The sequence below is a fragment of the Aythya fuligula genome, chromosome Z (genome assembly GCF_009819795.1).
Source record: "Aythya fuligula isolate bAytFul2 chromosome Z, bAytFul2.pri, whole genome shotgun sequence".
In the NCBI taxonomy this organism is placed as follows: domain Eukaryota; kingdom Metazoa; phylum Chordata; class Aves; order Anseriformes; family Anatidae; genus Aythya; species Aythya fuligula.
The window spans coordinates 46,880,486-46,902,131 of record NC_045593.1 but is presented as its reverse complement, the minus strand read 5'-3'; the positions used below and the strand labels follow the sequence as shown (position 1 = coordinate 46,902,131).

Genomic DNA, 21,646 nt, shown 5'->3' with positions numbered 1-21,646 from the left:
ATGATGGTAAGCGGCTTGGCCAGCTCCTCTGCCAGTTATCTCAGTACCCTTGGGTGGATCCCATCTGGCCCCATTGACTTGTGCACATCTAAGTGCCGTAGCAGGTCACCAACCAGTTCTTCATGGATAGTGAGGGCCACATCCTGCTCCCCATCCCCTTCCACCAGCTCAGGGTACTGAGTATCCAGAGAACAACCGGTATTGCCACTAAAGACTGAGGCAAAGAAGGCATTGAGCACCTCTGCCTTTTCCTCATCTCCTGTAACTAAGTTTCCCCCCACATCCAGAAAAGGATGGAGATTCTCCTTAGTCCTCCTTTCTGTGTTGATATATTTATAAAAACATTTTTTGTTATCTTTAACGGCAGTAGCCAGATTGAGCTCCAGATGAGCTTTGGCCTTCCTAATTTTGTCCCTGCACAGCCTCGCTACATCCTTAAAGTCCTCCCTAGTGGCCTGCCCACTTTTCCAAAGCTTATAAACCCTCTTTTTTCTCCTAAGCTCAAGCCATAATTCTCTGTTGAGCCAGGCTGGTCTTCTTCCCCGCCAGCTCGTCTTTGGGCACGTGGGGACAGACCGTTCCTGCGCCATTAAGATTTCCCTCTTGAAGAGTGCCCAGCCTTCCTGGACTCCTCTGCCTTTCAGAACCACCTCCCAACAGACTTTACCAAGCAGTGTCCCGAACAGCTCAAAGTCAGCCCTCCAGAAGTCCAATACAGCGGTTTTACTGGTCCCCTTCCTGGCCTTGCCAAGAATAGTGAACTCCATCATTTCATGGTCACTCTGCCCAAGACAGCTCCCGACAATCACATCCTCCACCAGTCCTTCTCTGTTTGTGAAGAGAAAGTCTAGCAGGGCGCCACCCCTGGTAGGTTCACTAACCAGCTGCGTCAGGAAGCTATCTTCCACGCAGAAACCTCCTAGACTGCTTTCTCTGGCCTGTGTTGTGCTTCCAGGATATGTCAGGGAAATTGAAGTCCCCCACGAGAACAAGCACTGAAGATTTCGCAACTTCTGTTAGCTGCCTGTCGAATTCCTCATCCGTCTCCTCATCCTGGTTTGGCGGTCTATAACAGACCCCGACCAGAACACTAGCCTTGTTGGCCTTCCCACTGATCCTAACCCAAAGGGATTCAACCTTATAATTCCCAGCCTCGAGTTCTACAACATCGAAAGACTCTCTAATATAGAGAGCCACACCACCACCCCTTCTGTGCTGCCTGTCCCTTCTGAAGAGCTTATAGCCAGGCATTGCAGCACTCCAGTAATGAGACTGGTCCCACCATGTCTCCGTGATGGCAACCAAGTCGTAGCCTGCCTGCTGCATGATCACTTCCAGCTCCTCCTGTTTGTTACCCATGCTGCGTGCATTGGTGTAGATGCACTTCAGCTGGGCCATTGCCTTATAGAATCATAGAATCATAGAATATCCTGAGTTGGAAGGGACCCTTAAGGATCATCAAGTCCAACCCTTGACACCGCACAGGTCTACCCAAAAGTTCAGACCATGTGACTAAGTGCACAGTCCAATCTCTTCTTAAATTCAGACAGGCTCGGTGCAGTGACCACTTCCCTGGGGAGCCTGTTCCAGTGTGCAACCACCCTCTCTGTGAAGAACCCCCTCCTGATGTCAAGCCTAAATTTCCCCTGCCTCAGCTTAACCCCATTCCCGCGGGTCCTGTCACTGGTGTTAATGGAGAAAAAGTCTCCTGCCTCTCGACACCCCCTTACAAGGAAGTTGTAGACTGTGATGAGGTCTCCCCTCAGCCTCCTCTTCTCCAGGCTGAACAGGCCCAGTGACCTCAGCCGTTCTTTGTACGTCTTCCCCTCCAGGCCTTTCACCATCTTCGTAGCCCTCCTCTGGACACTCTCCAACAGTTTCATGTCCTTTTTATACTGTGGTACCCAGAACTGCACACAGTACTCGAGGTGAGGCCGCACCAGCGCAGAGTAGAGCGGGACAATCGCCTCCCTTGACCTACTAGCGATGCCGTGTTTGATGCACCCCAGGACATGGTTGGCCCTCCTGGCTGCCAGGGCACACTGCCGGCTCATATTCAACTTGCTGTCTACCACGAGCCCCAGATCCCTCTCTTCTAGGCTGCTCTCCAGCGTCTCATGGCCCAGTCTGTACATGCAGCCAGGGTTTCCCCGTCCCAGGTGCAGGACCCGGCACTTGCTCTTATTGAACTTCATGCGGTTGGTGATTGCCCAGCTCTCCAACCTATCCAGATCCCTCTGCAAGGCCTTTCCACCCTCATTCAAGTCCACAACTCCTCCAAGTTTGGTGTCATCAGCAAACTTGCTCAAAATACCTTCTATTCCTGCATCTAGATCGTTTATAAAAATATTGAAAAGTACCGGCCCTAAAATGGAGCCTTGAGGGACCCCACTGGTGACCGCCCGCCAGCCTGACGCAGCCCCATTTACCATAACCCTTTGGGCCCTGCCCGTTAGCCAATTGCTCACCCATCATATGATGTTTTTATTTAGCTGTATGGTGGACATTTTGTCCAGTAGGATCCTATGGGAAACCGTGTCAAAAGCCTTGCTGAAGTCCAAAAAAATCACATCAGCTGGTTTCCCTTGGTCCACCATACGGGTGATCTTATCATAAAAGGAAATCAGGTTAGTTAGGCAGGACCTACCCTTCACAAACCCATGCTGGCTGGGACCAATGACTGCTTTGTCCCCCAGGTGCGCTTCAATAAGTTCAAGAACCATCTTCTCCATGATTTTACCAGGCACTGACGTGAGACTGACAGGCCTGTAATTGCTAGGGTCTTCTTTCTGACCCTTCTTGAAAATTGGCACAACATTTGCCAGCTTCCAGTCTACCAGGACCTCTCCAAATTCCCAGGATCGTTGAAAAATAATTGAGAGAGGTTTCGTGATGACGTCCGCCAGCTCTTTCAGCACCCGGGGATGAATCCCATCCGGACCCATGGACTTGTAGGGATCCAGGTGGAGTAGCAAATCCCGCACACGTTCAGGGTCAGTTGGGAGTTTGTGATCCCCACCGTCCCGGTCCTCCAGCTCAGGGCACCCTGGGTCCCAAAGCCCATCATCGGCACTGAAGACAGAGGCAAAGAAGGCGTTAAGCGTCTCTGCTTTGCCTATGTCATTGTCTGTGAGGAGACCTTCCCTATCAAGGAGCGGCCCTATGTATTCTTTAGTTCTCCTTTTTCCATTCACATATCTAAAAAAACCCTTTTTACTTTCTCTCACAGACACAGCCAGCTTCAACTCTAGGTGTGCTTTGGCCACACGAACTTTCTCCCTACAAACACGAACAGCATCCCTGTATTCTTTCCATGACGCCTGGCCCTCCTTCCAGTAGCGAAACACTCTCTGTTTCCGCCTAATCTCCATTAGAACGTTCCTGGTCAGCCACGCCAGCCTCCTACCCCGCCTGCCTGACTTGCGATATTTAGGAATTGCCTGATCTTGTGCTTCTAGGAGGCATCGCTTAAAGAATGACCAGCACTGGTGGACATCGAGGCCTTCAAGAGCAGTTTCCCAGGGGACCTTGCTGACTAGTTCCCTGAGCAGCCTGAAGTCCGCTTTCCCCATATCTAGGGATGACGTTTTGGTGGCACTTTTCCTTCTGTCACCGTAAATTTTGAACTCAACCACTTCATGGTCGCTATGACCGAGGCGGCCACCAATCACCACATCTCCCACCAGACCCTCTCTGTTTTCTAGCAACAGGTCTAGGAGGGCACCTTTCCTAATTGGCTCCGTTAGCACCTGCACCAAGAAGTTATCATCTAGGTGCTTCATGAACCTCCTGGACTTGCTCGTGTCAGCCGTGTGGCACTCCCAGTTAACGTCTGGCAAGTTGAAGTCCCCCATAAGGACAAGGGGAGTTAATCTCGAGGCCTCTCTTAGTTCTGTAAAGAATAATTTATCGGCGCTATCGTCCTGGCCAGGCGGTCTGTAATAGACTCCCACAACGACATCCCCTTTATTCGTTCATCCCTTGATCCTTACCCAGAGGCTCTCAACTTTGCCATTGCCGACCTGAAGTTCCACACAGTCCAGCCCCTGCTTCACATACATCGCCACCCCACCACCTCGCCTACCCTGCCTGTCCCTCCTGAAGAGCCTGTAACCATCTATCGCAACACCCCAGTCACAGGACTCATCCCACCAGGTTTCGCTTATGCCGATGATGTCGTAGTTGCGGGACTGGGCCAGGACTTCTAGCTCATCCATTTTATTCCTCATACTGCGTGCGTTCGTGTAGAAGCACTTCAGGTGCGTCTCCTTACACTCAGCACCTTGTGGATCTGACCAAAGGACCTCACTGGCACACAGCCCCTCTGATTCTAGCGTACCATCCCTTAGGTCTTCACCGGTGTGCCTGGTTTTAGCCCCTTCCCCCTTCGACTCTAGTTTAAAGCCCTATCTATCAGCCCTGCCAACTCCTGACCAAAGATCCTTACCCCTCTCCGAGAGAGGCGCATCCCATCCGGTGCCATCAGGCCCGGTGTAGCATAGACCTTCCCGTGATCAAAGAACCCAAAATTCTGCCGGTCACACCAGTCTCGAAGCCACGAGTTTATGTGAACAGCACGCCTTTCAGCTTCGATCCCCCCTATCGGAAGGACAGAGGCAAACACAACCTGCGCCCCTGATCCTCTAAGTAGTTGCCCCAAATCCCTAAAGTCTCTTTTGAGCGCCTTCGGACCTCTCATTGCTACTTCATCGCTACCAGCCTGAAAGACCAGTAGCGGGTAGTAGTCAGTGGGCCGTACCAGGCGCTTGATTTTCTTGGCAAAGTCTCTCACCTGAGACCCAGGGAGGCAACAGACTTCTCTGTGGGTTGGGTCCGGTCGGCATATCGGTCCCTCTGTCCCTTTCAGGAGGGAGCCCCCCATAACAATAGCCCTTCTTTCTTTTTTGAAGGATGATGTGGCAATGCGATGTGTAGGTCGCCTTGTCTTAGGTGCCCCCTCCAACTGGGACGGGTTTTTATCTACTTTGTCATTCAGATTGTCTTGTTCTAGTCCTTCATATCGATTATTTAAGGGTAGATGAGAAGGTGAGGTGGGCAGAGAGAGGGCTCGCCTACCACCCCGCATAGGCACCTGCCTCCATCCCCCCCTTGATCTAGGTCTCCTCCCGCTGCCTGGCAGGACAATCCTTGCTTCAGCCCCATCCCCCTTCTTACCTAGTTTAAAGCCCTCTCAATGAGCCCTGCCAGCTCCTGGCCCAGGATCCATTTTCCCCTAAAAGATAGGGACCCGTCTGCGGCCATCAGGTCAGGTGCCGAGTAAAGTGCCCCATGGTCGAGTGCCCCATGAGGCACCAGTCTCTTGAATATCTAGACAGTAAACTTTCTGCAAAACAGTGGTGTTTTCTCATCCTTTTAAAATCCTTCTAAGTAAGTTTCTAGGTTTCTAAGTAAGTATTAAGAAAGTCATTATTATTATTATTATTATTATTATTATTATTATTATTTCAGTAATAAATTCAGAGAACTGTGATATATGGCATAGAATTGAGTTTTCATCTTAAATGAGTATAGATGATATATTATTTTATCTTGCTCTCCAAGGATTAAGGCAACTATTTACATGTTTCATATAAAAGCTATTGCGAAAAGTAAGTTATAAGAAGTGTTTCTGCAGATTCATTTTTATGTAGTTTAATTTAGAGGAATTTTATTACTTTGTAACTCCGTTGCCTCTCTAGGATCCACATATCTACCACTTTTTCTGTACACACTCTCATGCCTGGAGTGCTGCAATGTCTGGCATAGGCTCTTCAGAAGGGACAGGCAGCACAGAAGGGGTGGTGGTGTGGCTCTCTATATCAGAGAGAGGGTTTTTTTTGATGTCATGGAACTTTAGGTTGGGAATTATAAGGTTGAATCCCTATGGGTTACGATCAGTGGGAAGGCCAACAAGGCAGGCATCCTGATGGGGGTCTGTTATAGACCGCCGAACCAGGATGAGGAGACGGATGAGGAATTCGACAGGCAGCTAACAGAAATTGCGAAATCGTCAGCGCTTGTTCTCGTGAGGGACTTCTACTTCCCGGACAAATCCTGGAAGCACAACACAGGCCAGAGAAAGCAGTCTAGGAGGTTTCTGGAGAGCGTGGAAGATAGCTTCCTGACTCAGCTGGTTAGTGAGCCTTCCCGGGGAGGTGCCCCACTAGGCCTTCTCTTCACAAACAGAGAAGGACTTGTGGGAGATGTGGTGATCGGGAGCTGTCTTGGGCAGAGTGACCACAAAATGGTACTTCTTTATTCTTGGTGAAGTCAGGAGTGGGATCAATAAAACCGAAGTCTTTGACTTCCACAGGGCTGACTTTGAGCTGTTCGGGACACTGCTTGGTAGAGTCTGTTGGGAGGTGGTTCTGAAGGGCAGAGGAGTCCAGGAAGGCTGGGCACTCTTCAAGAAGGAAATCTAGGTTGCTAGAAGGCAAGGGTGCATGTGAGAGCTGGTCTACATTTAAACAGCACTTCTTCCAAGCTCAGGATTGGTGCATCCCTAAGAGTAGGAAACTGGGGAAAGCAGGCAGGAAACCTGAGTGGATGAGCAAGGAGCTCATCAATAAGATCAAAAGAAAGAGGAAGGTTTATGAAATGTGGAAAAATGTCCTGTCCTCTTGGGAAGAGTATAGAAGTGTTGTCAGGGCCTGCACGGACACAACAAGGAAGGCTAAAGCCCACCTAGAGATAAGTCTTGAAAGAGATAAAAGATAATAAGAAGGGTTTTTTTTGTTTGCGTTTTGTTTTTTTTTAAAGTATGTAAACAGTGAAAGGAAGACTAGGGATAATGTGGATCCCTTGCTGAACGAGGGGGGCGTCCTGATAACAGGAGATGCTGAGAAGGCGGAGATACTGAATGCTTTCTTTGCTTCAGTCTTTGCTTCAAGGACTCCCCCCCAGGACTCCTTGACCCTGGTGGGAGGAGAAAGGGGCTGGGAAATGGAGGGCTCCCCCTGGTTGATGAGAGAGTGGTTCGGGAGCGTCTGAATGGGCTCAATGCACACAAATCCATGGGTCCTGATGGGATGCATCCACGTGTGCTAAGGGAGTTGGCAGAGGTGAACCGCCCTCTGTCACCTTTGAAAGGTCCTGGAGAACAAGAGGTGCCTGAAGATTGGAGGATAGCTAATGTCACTCCAGTCTTCAAGAAGGACAAGAAGGAGGATCCAGGAAACTACAGGCCAGTCAGTCTCACTTCTGTCCCTGGAAAGGTGTTGGAACAGCTTGTTCTGGATGCCATCTCCAAGCAATTGGAAGAGAAGAAGGTTATGAGGAGTACTCAGCATGGATTCACCAAGGGGAAGTCGTGCTTGACCAACCTTGTTGCCTTCTATGACCAGCTGGGTAGATGAGGAGAGAGCAGTGGATGTCATCTACCTTGATTTTAGCAAGGCTTTTGATACTGTCTCCCATGACATCCTGATAGCAAAGCTGAGAAAGTGTGGGATAGAGGAGTGCACAGTAAGGTGGGTTGAGAACTGGCTGAGCTCAGAGGGTGGTGATTGGCAGCTCAGGGTCTGGCTGGAGACCTGTGACTAGCAGTGTTCCCCGGGGGTCAGTGTTGGCTGTGGTCTTGTTTAACATCTTCATCGATGACCTTGATGAGGGAATAGCGTCCACCCTCAGCAAGTACACTGATGACACAAAGCTTGGAAGAGTGGCTGAGATGCCAGAAGGCTGTGCTGCCATTCAGCAAGACCTGGACAGGCTAGAGAGATGGGTAGGAAGAAACTAAAATGAGGTTTAATAAAAGCAAGTGTAGAGACCTTTACCTTGGAAGGAACAACGGGACATATCAGTACAGGCTGGGGGATGACTTGTTGAAGAGGAGCTGTGAGGAGAAGGACCTGGGGGTCCTGGTGAATGACAGGTTGACCATGAGCCAGCAGTGTGTCCTGGTAGCCAAGAGGGCCAATGGGATCCTGCCATGCATAAAAAGGAACGTGGCCAGCGGGTCAAGGGAGGTGATTCTCCCCATCTACTCTTCCCTGGTCAGGCCTCACCTGGAGTACTGTGTCCAGACCTTATTGCTCTCTATAGGTACATTAAAGGAGGCTGTAGCGAGGTGGGGATTGTCTATTCTCCCATATGCCTGGCAACAGGACAAGGGGGAATGGGCTAAAGTTGCACCAGGGGAGGTTTAGGTTGGATATTAGGAAAAACTTCTTTACCAAAAGGGTTGTTAGTCATTGGAATAGGCTGCCAGTAAGTGGTTGAGTCACCATCCCTGGAGGTCTTTAAGAGATGTTTAGATGTAGAGCTTAGTGATATGGTTTAGTGGAGGACTTGTTAGTGTTAGGTCAGAGGTTGGACTCAATGATCTTGAGGTCTCTTCCAACCTAGAAATTCTGTGATTCTGTGAATAAGATAACAGTTTTGGTAAATAAATTTTTCTGACATTGTAACAGGTCTAGAAACACTTTCCTGACTACCAACATAGGAAATACTGCTATATATTTGCAGAGTCTCCTATTAACAAGGAAATCGTTATCTAAAAGTGTCCATCATGTTATTGGTCGGAGGCAGTAAGTCTGTCTGTCTCTGATTTCTATCTACATTCAAATAATGTAAATCGACAGCTAAACATGTAATAAAGCAAAAAGAGTTTTCTGCTTTATTCTGAGTAGTAATGAGAGTTTAGCTCTCACACATAGACACACGCATGCACACACATATCAATTTCAAATATAACCTCTCCTATATGTAATCTTAGCTAGAAAGGAAGAAAAAAATATTAATGAAACATTCAGTTAAGTTTGAAAACTCAGATGCAAAATTAAAATGATTTCTGATTATTCTTGTTTAGATAATTAGATGCACATGGGGATTAACTGAGAGAGATTTGAATATTAAATCTTAAGTGTAAGTAATGTTGAAAGGCTAATGTAGAAGGATGGTTGTGTTTCTCAACTCAAGAAGAACTGGAAGAAATATTTTGAGTATACAATAAAATGAATACAGTCCTAATTGTTTTCATATTTCCAGTAGCTGAATGATATTTTAAAACATATTAAATAGTTACATTCAAAGATCGTATTTATAGGTCTTAAAAAAAAATAAAATTATTGATTGTGATTGTCTGAAAGAGTCACAGTGTATTGATCTGTTTTCTGTATAGAAAAATAATTAAAGGACTTCTAACATGAATAGAAATGTAGTACTATTGAAAAATAGATGTTTTTTATACAACATACAGTCCAGAAATGTTATGTAGCACGAAGAATGGAAAAAAGAATGATACATTTACACATATATTTAAAGCTATATTACCTAAAATAAACTGCTACATTAAAAATGTTTAAAATCTTTCAAAAGTTCACATATTGATGATAAAACGAAATAAGGAATTGATATTATTTTTATGAAGTGTTCTATTGTGGTCATTCACAGATATGAGTAATACCACAGTGACCATTACAGAAGTAAAGGATTTAATGTCTCTTTTATGAAAACCCATACAAAAGTTTGTATTATTTTACATTTCACAGAATCATGGAATGATTTAGGTTTAGGTCATCTTGTCCACTACCCTTGCTCAAGCAAGGCCATCTAGAGCCAGTAGCCCAGGACCATGTCCAGATGGCTTTTGAATACCTCCAAGGACTCCACAACCTCACTAGGCAAGTTGTCCCAGTCACCCACACAGTAAAGAACTGGTTCCTGATATTCAGAGGAAACTTTTGTGTTTCTTTTTGTGCCAGTTGTGTCTTGACCTGACACTGGGCACCAATTAAAAGAGCCTGGTTCCATCCTCTTTGTGCCTTCCCTCTTTGATTATCAATTGCTATTGATAAGACCCATGCTCCCTATCTTTCTTCAGGCTGTCAACGTCCCTCTCTGTTGAAGCATTAAATTTCAGTGTATCAGCCACTCCTCCCATTTTTATCATAGAATCGTGGAATGGCTTGGGTTGGAAGGTTGAACCTTAAAGATCATCTAATTCCAAATCCCCTACCATGTGCAGGGACACCTTCCACTAGACCAGGTTGCTCCAAGACCCATCCACCTTGGCCTTGTGTTTCATCTGGTGATAGGGCCATAACTTCTCTGTTCAACCTGTTCCACTGCCTCACCACCCTTGAATGAAGAGCTTCCTCCTAACATCCAACCTAAATCTTTCAATTTTTAATTTAAAACTATTACTCTTTTGCCTATCACTACGTTTCCTGACAAAAATCATAGAATCAATAGAATCATTTAGGTTGGAAAAGACCTGTAAGTTTATCTGCTCCAACATTTAACCTAGGACTGTCAAGTTCACCACTGAACCATGTCACTAAGCACTACATCTACACAGTTTTTGAAGACCTCGAGGGATGATGACTCAACTACTTACCTGGGCAACTTGTTTCAATACTTCACAACTCTTTCAGTTATTTTTTTTTTTCCTAACATGCAAAATAAACTTCCCATTGCACATCTTAAAGCCGTTTTCTTTTGTCTTATCACTGAATGCTTGGGATAAGAGCCTGATCTCCACCTCCAACTCCTTTAAGGCTGCTCTCCTTTTACGTACTGGAAGGCTGAAATTAAGTCTCCCTAGAGCCTTCTCTTCACAACTTTCTGAGCCTGTCTTCATAGGAGAGGTGCTCCAGTCCTTTGATCACCTTCCTCCTCCAGACTTGCTCTAATATGGCCATTAAATTGTTTTATGTCATCTGCAAATTTGCTGAGGGTACACTCTACCCCACCATTCAAATCATTTATGAAGATGTTAAGAAGGACTGGACCCAGTACTGACTCTTGGTTAAACCAATAGTCACTGGCCTCCATCTCAACCTGGCACCACCGATCAGTGCCCTCTGGGTCTGGCCCTTCAGACAGTTTTTAATCACCTTCCTGTCTGCCTATCTAGCTCATACATCAACAGCTTGTCTATGAGGATTTTGTTCAAGACAGTGTCAAAGCCCTCACTGACTCTAGGTAGACAATACTCACTGGTCTCCCCTCATCCCTCTGGCTGGTCATTTCGTGGCTTATCAAGTTGGTCAAGCATTGATTCCCGTTGGTGAATCCAAGCTGACTACTCCTGATGATTTTCTTGGCCTTCATGTGCCTTCATGTCCTTCCAAATGCTTTCCAGGATTAGCTGTTCAACATTTAATTCAATATAATGGAATGTACATTCTTAGAAAAATAACAATCTCTTTTGATGGGTATTTCAAAGTAAAGACCAATGTTGTCTGTTCCAAAGAAACTACGTGTAAAAATAAATAAATGGAAGAGAGCAAAACCATGTAATAACAATGTAATGGGTGTTACATCACCCCTCCCCCCCCAAAAAAAAAAAAAAAAAAAAAAATCTTGTACTTTAAGATGTCACTTAGGAAAAACCCTCAAATCTTAATGTAAACCAGAGAAGTATGTATTTTCCAAGGATTATCTTCAGTTGGAGAAACAGTTTTCTGAACTCTTCTACAGTTACACATAGCTCGAGATTTTGTTAAAAACAAATCTAAGAGTTAGCCACTTAACTAATTTTTAATTCACATTAAATGAAAGAAAATATAATGAATATAAATATATAAAATTAAATATAAAATGAAATACAAAATAAAATATATAAATATATAAAATGAAAAAATGAAATGAAATGAAATGAAATGAAATGAAATGAAATAAAATAAAATAAAATAAAATAAAATAAAATAAAATAAAATAAAATAAAATAAAATAAAATGAAATAAAATAAAATAAAATAGAAAAAAAAAAAGTGATCTTTCTCACCAGAATTCAAGAATTCCAATTTAAAGGCTTCTGAATATATCTTTGTCGTGGTTCCACTCGAGTGGGCAGCCAAGCTCCACCACAGCCGCTCTCTCACTCCCCCTCCTCAAAGAAGAATGGGGAGAAAACACGATGAAAAGGGCTCAAAGTTTGAGATAAGGACAAGAAGATCATGCAGTAATTATTGTAACAGGCAAAACAGACTCTGCATAGGGAAATAGTAAATTTATTTACAAAAAAAAAATCTTTATTAATAATTTTATATACTTTTATAAGTAAATTATTTAATTTTAATTTAATTTAATTTAATTATAAACTATTATAATAAGTAAAATTATTTGTATAATTTTATAAGTAAATTATTTATTTAAAAAAATATTGCTTATTACTGAAAAGCTAGAGAAGTGAGAAACAAAGGAAAGAAACCAAAAGCACCTTCCCCCCTATCCACCCTCTCCCATCTCCTCCCCCCGAGCAGTGCAAGGGAACACTGGAATGGGGGTTATGGTCAGTCTACAGCTCTTCTTCTCTGCCGCTCCTTCTCGGTCACTCTCGTCCCCTGTGCTGTGGGGTCCCACCCACGGGATACAGTCCTTGATGAACTGATCCGGCATGGGCTTCCCACAGGCAGCAGCTCGTCCAGAACTGCTCCAGATATGGGTCTGTACCACAGGGTCCATCCCTCAGGAGAAAACTGCTCCACCCTGGGTCCCCTATGGGCAGCAGCTCCTGCCAGGTCACCTGCTCCTGAGTGGGCTCCTCTCCACGGGCTACAGGTCTGGCCCAGAATCTGCTCCGGCAGGGGTCTTCTACAGACGGCAGCCTCCATCAGTGCAGGGCCACCTGCTTCACCATGGTCTCCTCCACGGGCTGCAGTGTGGAACTCCATGGGGGGACATCCTGCTTCACCATGGTCCTCACCACAGGCCGCAGGGGACTTCTGCTCTGGCACCTGGAGCACCTCTCCCCCTCCTTCTTCACTGACCTTGGCACCTGCAAGGCTCACTCTCACCTCACTCCTCTCACTCTCCCAGCTGCTGTGTGGCGCAGTGTTTTTTTTCCCTGTCTTAAATATGCTTTCACAGAGGCACAAAACAACATCGCTTATTGGATCAGCTCTGATCAGCAGTGGGGCCCTTACCAAACATGGGGCAGCTTCTAGATCCTTCTCACAGAAACCACCTCTATGTCCCCCTGCTACCAAAACCTTGCCATGTAAACCCACTGCAATCTTACATAACGTTATTACAAAACAGTTAGACAAATGGAGTGTTTGGTGGTTTAGTTGTGAGGGAAAATAGAGAAGTGAAGAGGATAGAAGCCAAGGGGTTTGGGGTTTCTCTTACTTGTTTTGTTTTGTCTTGTTTTGTTGTTTTTAATGTTTATTTAATTTCTAAGATGATACTCTGTCTGGAAGCACCCCACACCGCAGGAAAGCTGTCAGTTCTTACAGTTCTCACCTGATGAAGTTGTTTACTTCCACTGAGTAAAGTCAAAGTTACCCTGGAGAGTTTCCTAGGTATCCCCACAATGAGTGTGGATTGCTGTGGGGGATGATATTCTTCAAGAGCAGTTGTTAATCTTTCCATGACAACTAAAATAAGGGTATGCTTCCAGTAAGTGTTGCTTAGATCTGATTTATACAAAAAGTTTCACTGGTTTAAAAATAACGTGTGATTTTTAAGCCAATTCATGTAATATTTATAGTCATTGCAGGAATAAATATACATGTATTTTTTCCACTGCTGAAGTGACAGAAATGCTAAAAAATAGTTACTTAAAAAAAAATCTTATTATTTCTCTTTATGAAGCTTTTGTTACAATTTGGTATTTCAAATAGATCTTTTAAAGGTGTTTTAGAAAGCCTTTAATATATGCCTGTTAGAGTAAAATATACATTCTTTACACAGCTCCCATAAATTTATGTACATTTAATTGCAGTCCAGAAAATTTATTCACAGAATCACAGACTTTCTAGGTTGGAAGAGACCTCAAGATCATTGAGTCCAACCTCTGACCTAACACTAACAAGTCCTCCAGTAAACCATATCACTAAGCTCTATATCTAAATGTCACCATCCAGGGATGGTGACTCCACCAAACCAGTTCAAAACATTTAAAAATCTATTGTTGTCTGTTTTTTTGTTTTCCCACCAAATTTTTAATTTAGCCAGTCAAATTTGTCAAAGCTTAGTCCCAATAAAGATGCTTTTCAGGATAATCATTTGGGGAAGACCATTCCATGGTCTTATGATCTTATCAATATTCAGGGACTGGTGGTGATAATTTACTTGGTGAAATAATTGGGCTGCCAAAATATTTTCCTTCTAATGGTCTATTTCTCTGTTTTTATCATTTCTATTAGTTTGAATATATGGATGGATGGATGGATCTCTATCTATCTATCTATCTATCTATCTATCTATCTATCTATCTATCTATCTATCTATCTATCTCAACTTAGCAGTGTGACAAATGACAGTTCCACAATTAACTCCTACTTGTGACTCTTCATTTCTGGATTTGTACTGTTGAAAAAGCAACAAAAAGTTTCAATGAGAGAACTATCTATTGCTCCCTGTTAGTCAACTTGATTTCTTTACTGAACTTTTTGTTTGTTTGTTTGTTTATTTTCATCAGTAAACTGCTGAGATAAAGAACAAATTAAAGGAAAGGCCTCTGAAGTGTTCTGAAGTGCTCTCAAAGGATATATATATATATATATCTCCTTATATATATATTTGTAACAAAAAAAGATATTTTTTGAAATATTTTTCATTAAATTTTCCTCTGATCAACTATACGCAGTTAACACCAACATCAAGGATGTGTTGAATCATACAAACTTTTTGATCCCAGTATGGAAATGTGTTACTTTGAAAAAACACTATCTCCTCCTGCTCACTTCAGTTTGAATCTAAGTAAACAATAGTAAAATAATTTTGCATTTCTTTATGTTCCAAAAACAGTATAGTGGCATTTATATTACCATACATTTACCAAAGGAAAAAAAAAAAAAAAAGATAAACTCGTATGATTCAATGGAAATCTGTGAGTATATGTATAATTACTTTTAACTCCAATAAGTACTTTTAATGCAAAAATCTTGGTCATCATAAAATGTTCATACCAGCAGAAAACTATTGAATAATTTTAAAATTTTATATCAGTCTGTTCCAAGCACATTGTTAATAACTCCAGCTGAAAATTTAACTATGAAAGTCAAACGTGTATTATGTTTTCCTACTAAGAAGATTGAAATTAAAAACCTTATGATTGAAACAAAGACAACTGGCAGATTAGGAAAAAGAAAAAAAAAAGAAAAGAAAAAAAAAAAGAAAAAGCTCAACAATAGATAAAAGACTTGATAAAGTTGATAAAAAACTTGAAAAAAACAAACTGAAATCTTCAGCATCATAACAGTAGAAAGGTCAACTTATGTGAAATAACTTCTGTTACTTTATTTTCTACATCTGCATTATGATTGTATTCTGTTCCATTTGATTAACAGAAAACAGTGATGTAGATGAGGAGACAATGAAAGCAAACTCTCAGGGTTTTACTGGATGCCTCTCTTCAGTGCAGTTCAATCACATCGCTCCTTTGAAATCTGCATTGCACCATGGCAGCTCAGCCCCCATCATTGTGAAGGGACGCTTTACTGAATCCAGCTGTGGTACTTTAACTGGAGCTGACTCAACATTAAGTGAAACTACACATTCATTTGCAGGTAGCAAATGCTCAGTTTTTATGATCTATGAAGCAAAATCTAGAGTACTCATGACAATTTCTTTTACTTTTCCGGCCTGCTACTCCCCTACCCCACGGGTTATCATGGGTAGTTTAAAAACTAGTTCACTTTTATATATTCTTACTTTCTGTTTTTTTTTAGACTTTATATTTTCCTCTGAATGTTTACATTTTTCATCTTTATAAAATATTATCTATATCACTGTTCTTTGCAGTTGTATAGTTTTATACTACTGCCATTGTACAGTATGTGACCTGTAACTAGTTCAGAATTTATCAAAAACCTGTTTTTTCTGTAATTTCTTTTTTTTTTTTTTTTTTTTTCCCTGCAGATCATTCTGGACCGATAGATGAGGGAGAGCCCTTAAATAATGCAAGCCGAAATGACTCTGCAATTATTGGAGGTAATAGAGACTACAGTCTTGGAAAAGACAAAAATTAAGCAGTGTTTTAAAATGCAGTCAGAAACTCTCATATTTTGTTATTAAATAAAAGTATGCCATAAGTGTTGCTATACATTGGAATATTCTGTTGAAATACCTGAAATGCAAGGTACTAAGAGGTTTCCAAACTGTCTAATGTTAGTATCTATGACTTAAATTATTTGGACATGTTGTGACAAATAGCCTATATTTAAGAAAGAAAAATCATTGGTCCTTGGCTATGCCAAAGCATTAGTCTTTGCTACACAATCAAGTTCAAAATGAAGAATATCTTCCTTAGTAGATCTGAACAGTACAGCTTCTTCTTGGGAAAATTGGTTTTGCATTGTTTGGGTGAATCCTTTGACACCTCAAGACATTTCATTAAGGTTCTGCATGTGGAAAGGAATGTACTCCTGTACAGAGTAGCATTTGTTCAGTAGACTGATAATCAGGATACGCATTTTCCATTACTGTGTTTTCCTGACTGATCATCCTTGAGCAGAGATCCACCTCTGTTGCAGTGGAGAACCCTACCTGTTCTGTTTATTTAGAAGAAACTAAGAGCTCTCAAGAGAGCCTTAAGAGAGATAATTTGGGATCACAAGTCCTCAGGGGAATTTCAGTTTCTGCCACCTGTATTATATATATTATATTACATATACCTGGGGCAAGTGTATGGCTTTGACAGTTTTAATTTATTTATTTATTTTTCCGTTGAGGAATAGCGTTGTCTCTTGTGAGAATTTTTCCCCTATGGGAATTTCTGTTTGTATTTGATTTCTTGGGAGAAAGCGAGGGAAGAAAATCCTCACCTCTACTTTCCATTCATGGAAAAGGTATTTTTGCTGTATAATTCATTGATTAGATTTCCATTAGTTACTACAACAGGAAGAAAGTTTGGTTAGGGAAGGGTCATCCCCCTTAAGCCTTTAAGTTCTGAATGGGTTTCATTTTATAGGTTTTCAGAGTCTCAGCAGACAAATGGTGTAGTTGGGTTCAGCAGAATAGAGCTGACAAGGCTTCCTACAGAGCATAAAAGCATTTAGGACTATGGAAGGTGAAGTTATATCACAACCTGCACTCACCTGTCTGTCTGCCATTTAAAGAATTATACCTGTTCTAGTCATTACTTGCTAACAGTATGTTGCATGGCCAGACAAGAACTGACCACAATGGTGCTAAAGCTACTAAAATAAGAGGTAATAAAACCTTGTAGATTCCATGCTCATACAATGATGCTTATGTCTGTATATTTTTATATATGGAAACTTTAAGAATTTTACCATTGAATTCATTGAGGTCACAACTTAAAATACAGCTTCTGAGTTCTATTTTGTGTCTTAATTCTGTCAAAAAGTACTTTGCTGTTTCAGGAAAAAAAAAAAAAAAAGATAAGGATTACTTTATATACTAGGCAATTTGGTGTGAGTGAGGATTTTAAATTGTACTAAAAACAGTTGTTTTTGAACTTCAAGATACAATAGTTACATTTTTTGTTGTTTTGTTGTTGTTGTTTTAAGACAATAATAACCTTGCGATTGTATTTTTATTAAGACATTTGGGAATATGCACTCACAGTTTTTGTACTGTTTAAAAGTCAAAATAAAGCAAACTATACAACACTTAGTACAAGTCAAATATAAGTACCTTTAGAACAATATAACAGAATTGTATGACTTCAGCTAATTCAGTCAAAGCATGTTTTTAGACAGGCCCTTACAGGTACTATGAGTGTGAAACAAGAAACATTTATTCAGATTTTAGATTCTGTTCCAGAGAAAGAGATAACACACACACATAAGTCTGTGTTCCTAACTTTAAGGATGGCTGCTCATATGAGAAAATTAAAAAAAATTGGCAAGTGCTATTTTTTTTTTTTTTTTTTTTTTGAAAATGGACAATCTGTTCTCATTTACAGAGCTAAGGGAGTAGGTATTTTTATTTTTCTTGCAATAGTACCAAGGCTATGCAGAGGATTGTTCCTTCATCTAGCACATCTGAGTCACTGCATTACAACTGTTTCTCATGCTGTTATTTTTTTTGTCCCTGAAGCCTAGTCTTGCTTCCTGCTACTTTGACAAGCACTTTCTTCTTCCCTTTTATTTCTTTTCTCCTCAAATTCCTCTCCTCAACCTCTGATACGTGAACTTGAGGGCCTAAGCCCATCATGAGAGGATGGATGAGGAAAGGGAGGAGAGGGCTAGAAGTCCATAAACTTACGCTTAGCTCTGTGGGAAGTATCTCTTTCCCCACTATTCCTAATCTGCTGGACTAGGAACAACATACCCTGGTGCTTATTCCACACAGTGTCTTGTTAGGTATGCGATACATATTGGCAAATTCCTATATAAAGCTTATACATATTTGTTTTCTATCTCATCAACTAGAACAGCATAGTACAGGTGGCTGTATTGATAATTATTTTGCCCTATTAGATGGAGTTGTTAAAGCTGTTGGAAAAGAAAGTTTACACAATGCCATCTTTCTAGGCAGGAACCCTATTTATTTAGGAACCCCAGTGCATGTAGCTATTGAAAAACACACCTAGTATGTCGGATCAAGTCCCACAGACCTAAGAGGAAGGAACCAAATCTATTTTATCTTGAACATGAAGTAGGCCTTGCTTTTTATATTTTATTATTTTAACTTGTATCTATTTATTACATAAGACAGAGATAAGAGCCCTAGCTGATACAGATCATGAAAGACTCTTCATCCCTTTATAATGAAACAAAGACAGTCAAAGACAGTTGGGATTTTCTTCTACAAGGCAAAATAAGCATTAGAATTTCTGTCCCACTTAGTCTGAAGATAGGCAGCTATAAACACTCACCGGTTTCCACAGTAGTCCCTGTGATGAACTGTTCTACTTTTCTTTTGTAAATTCTTCTCATGAACTGCATTGTTTAGTTGTGACTGTGATGAACTGCCACTTGTCTATAGTCTGAATTAATTTGTGTGTAGTATTGGATGTGTGGATATGAATGGGACAAATTCTGTGCTACCATTTTTACCATGAAGTGTCTGTGGCTTTTCTCTTCTGGTGTACATAAACAGAGCTGATATGAGGATCTGGTTCAGAATTCCAGATTTCTCCTTTTTTCTTAACCCTTTTCTGCTCTGTCTCTCCCTGATCTATATGATTTTACTTGCCTATGCAATTACTTGACTTTTTTTTTTCCCCCCCAGGTGTGATAGCAGTTGTGATATTCATCGTCCTTTGCATCACTGCTATAGCCATACGCATTTATAAAAAAAAAAGCATATACTCAAAAAATGAGACAAAAGAATCTGAAAATGAAGACAGTGCTGAATCTGCACTGAAAAGTGAGCTTAGTACACAAAACACTGCCAGTGAAAATCAAAAGGAATACTTCTTCTGACTGACATTCATGATTTAATTTCATGTGATAATGTGACTTTCTTGATAAGCCAGGGGATCTCAATGGACAAGAAAGCTCTTGCACTCTACAGTAAACACAAGGGATTTGAGACCTGTTATATTGCATAAATACAGTCTCAGTAATTGGTATAGGGGCTTAAATTACATGCTTTCCTTAGCTATTATACTGTAAATGCATTTTATGTAACAGTGGATTAGATATTGTAACCAATTTCATTGTTGGTAGTTTCTGACTGTTCTGATGTGACCTTCTGCAACTGAAGTTTAATGTACATCCTGAATATTATTTATAAATGAGAAAATTGCTACAAAGCTGTTCCAATCCTTCTCTTTACAATATCATTTTGGATTTTTGGTCAAGGTGAACAGTAGCTTCCAATAGTTTGTGTTACTAAGGAAATTCTTTTTATGTTGCATTATAGTGATCATACTTCCTCAACCTGAGAATGCCTTTTGAACTGCTGTTGGCTTGTTGCAGAATCTGTTTGTGAGCCATGGATTTATGTGTCCACAATGAATTGTACTTCTTTCCCCTGGGAGGTGATCAGTGCCACAATTTTTTTGTTTGTTTGTTTTTGCTTTTTTTTTTGCTGTTGTTGTTTGACAAGTCTAGCAGGACTTAAAACAAAAGAGTGTACAGTGTGTTGAAATGCTGTAAAATCTCTTTTTGGTTTTCACTCATAGTCAAGCGATGGAATCAAGTTAGACTCATACATATTCTAAGAATTTTAATTCTTAATATAATTAAGATAGTAATTAAGAGATAATTCTTTAAAAAATAAGAATTAGATAAAGTTAAGAATTTTAATAAAACTAGGACCATAAAAGACAAAACTTTTATTTGTAAATATAAATTAAAATATTAACAATGGTTAAATTGTCATGAGTGACAGTACATAATGATGACTGATATTATTCTCCCTAGAAATTAGTAGAGTTTCTTCTGTGAAGTTGTAGTGGTCTGTACATCTGGCATGCATTCCCTGGAAACATCGTGTGTGTGTGTATGATCTACTCCAGACCTCAAGGTTAAGTTGTTCAAAATTATAGAATTTGCTTATGATTATTATGATAATGAAATAGGGAATTTAGAGTCTAGCGCAGTGGCTGCTATTTTTTTTTTTTTTTCATCATCCATAACTGTACCTATATTAGATGAGATAAGGTCTGATTGTAGCACCAAAAACTAATCAGATGCTTACTATCCTGACAGAATAAAAAATATGTGCTTGTGATGTTATATAAACTAATTACTAGATATGAAATACAAGCTTAAGTTATCTAAACAGAAGAATGTAAAGCTATTATTGACACCACAGGGTCTCTGAAATATCTATGTGGCCTTGTAAGAATGTCACAAGATTGACTGAAGGTATGTGTCCTGTGGAAAAGACATCTGGGAATGAAGTAGAATACCTCAAGAAATCTACAATATACCAACATTTAGATAACTAATTCACAAAAAAAGACTTTATTGATTTGTTATTGTTGTTGTAATGTTCTCCATAGAAGACTGTACGCTTAGAGATAGAATCTAAGGAAGGAATCAGGACTTCTGTGTCCCTGTAGACTTGGAAGTTTAGAATTTAAGGTGTTTTTCAAACTGATTTATATCTATTTCCATTGAAAGCAATGATAATGGTCACTGATTTGCTCCTCTTTCAGAAATAGAGTTAAACTTAGGCTCCGAGGCTTAGAAAATGTTTCTCATAGATGCCCAAAAATATTATAGAAGCACTTAGACCTGGCATGGTGTTTACATTTCTTTCCATATATAGTAGTTGTATATAGAAATGTCCTTCACATTCACACAGAGTGTGATAATATATTTAAAAGCTTGTTTTCTTCTACCGATCTTTATTTTTGATTCTCAGAATTTTACGCTCCCTTTTCTGCTTCATTCTGCTCATCTTCACTTCATTTTTAGGAATAAATTATTTCCCTTTTTTGGTACTTGAAAGTTCTTAAATCAGAAAATTTTCAGCTTGGTATGCACTGTTTCACATTCTTCTGAATTTTGCAGTTCTAAATGCATCTGTAGTTTAAGACTAAGGTTGAGTCTGAGGATCTAGGATCAAGAATTGTGTGTATATACATCACTGTGTTCCATGACACAGTGGTGGGTCACACAGCTAGGAAGGTAAGGGAAGAATGCTTCTCAAATTATGAGAATGGATGAGGATGTTTTTTATTATTATTATTATTTGTTTTTTTTTTTTTTAGATAATGCACTCTTAATTTGCTACTTTAGTTCCTGTCAGTCTAGCTAGACACTTTAAAGAGAGAATTATGACCCCTTCTCTTCAAGGATCTAACCTAAATTGTATTGAATTAAAGA

General features: G+C 40.8%; 1 protein-coding gene across 3 annotated transcripts in view; it reads left to right on the top strand.

Annotated features, from left to right (window-relative positions):
- Positions 1 to 19,856, top strand: part of LOC116501013 (contactin-associated protein-like 4) — a 217,461-nt gene extending 197,605 nt beyond the window's left edge. For all 3 annotated transcript variants that reach the window (XM_032206374.1, XM_032206373.1, XM_032206375.1), the window contains 3 exons: positions 15,242 to 15,460; positions 15,813 to 15,884; positions 19,095 to 19,856. In XM_032206374.1, the coding sequence (XP_032062265.1) occupies positions 15,242 to 15,460; positions 15,813 to 15,884; positions 19,095 to 19,288 (485 nt within the window). In that variant the 3' untranslated portion in view covers positions 19,289 to 19,856. The remainder of the gene's footprint in view (positions 1 to 15,241; positions 15,461 to 15,812; positions 15,885 to 19,094) is intronic.
- Positions 19,857 to 21,646: the final 1,790 nt, after the last annotated feature.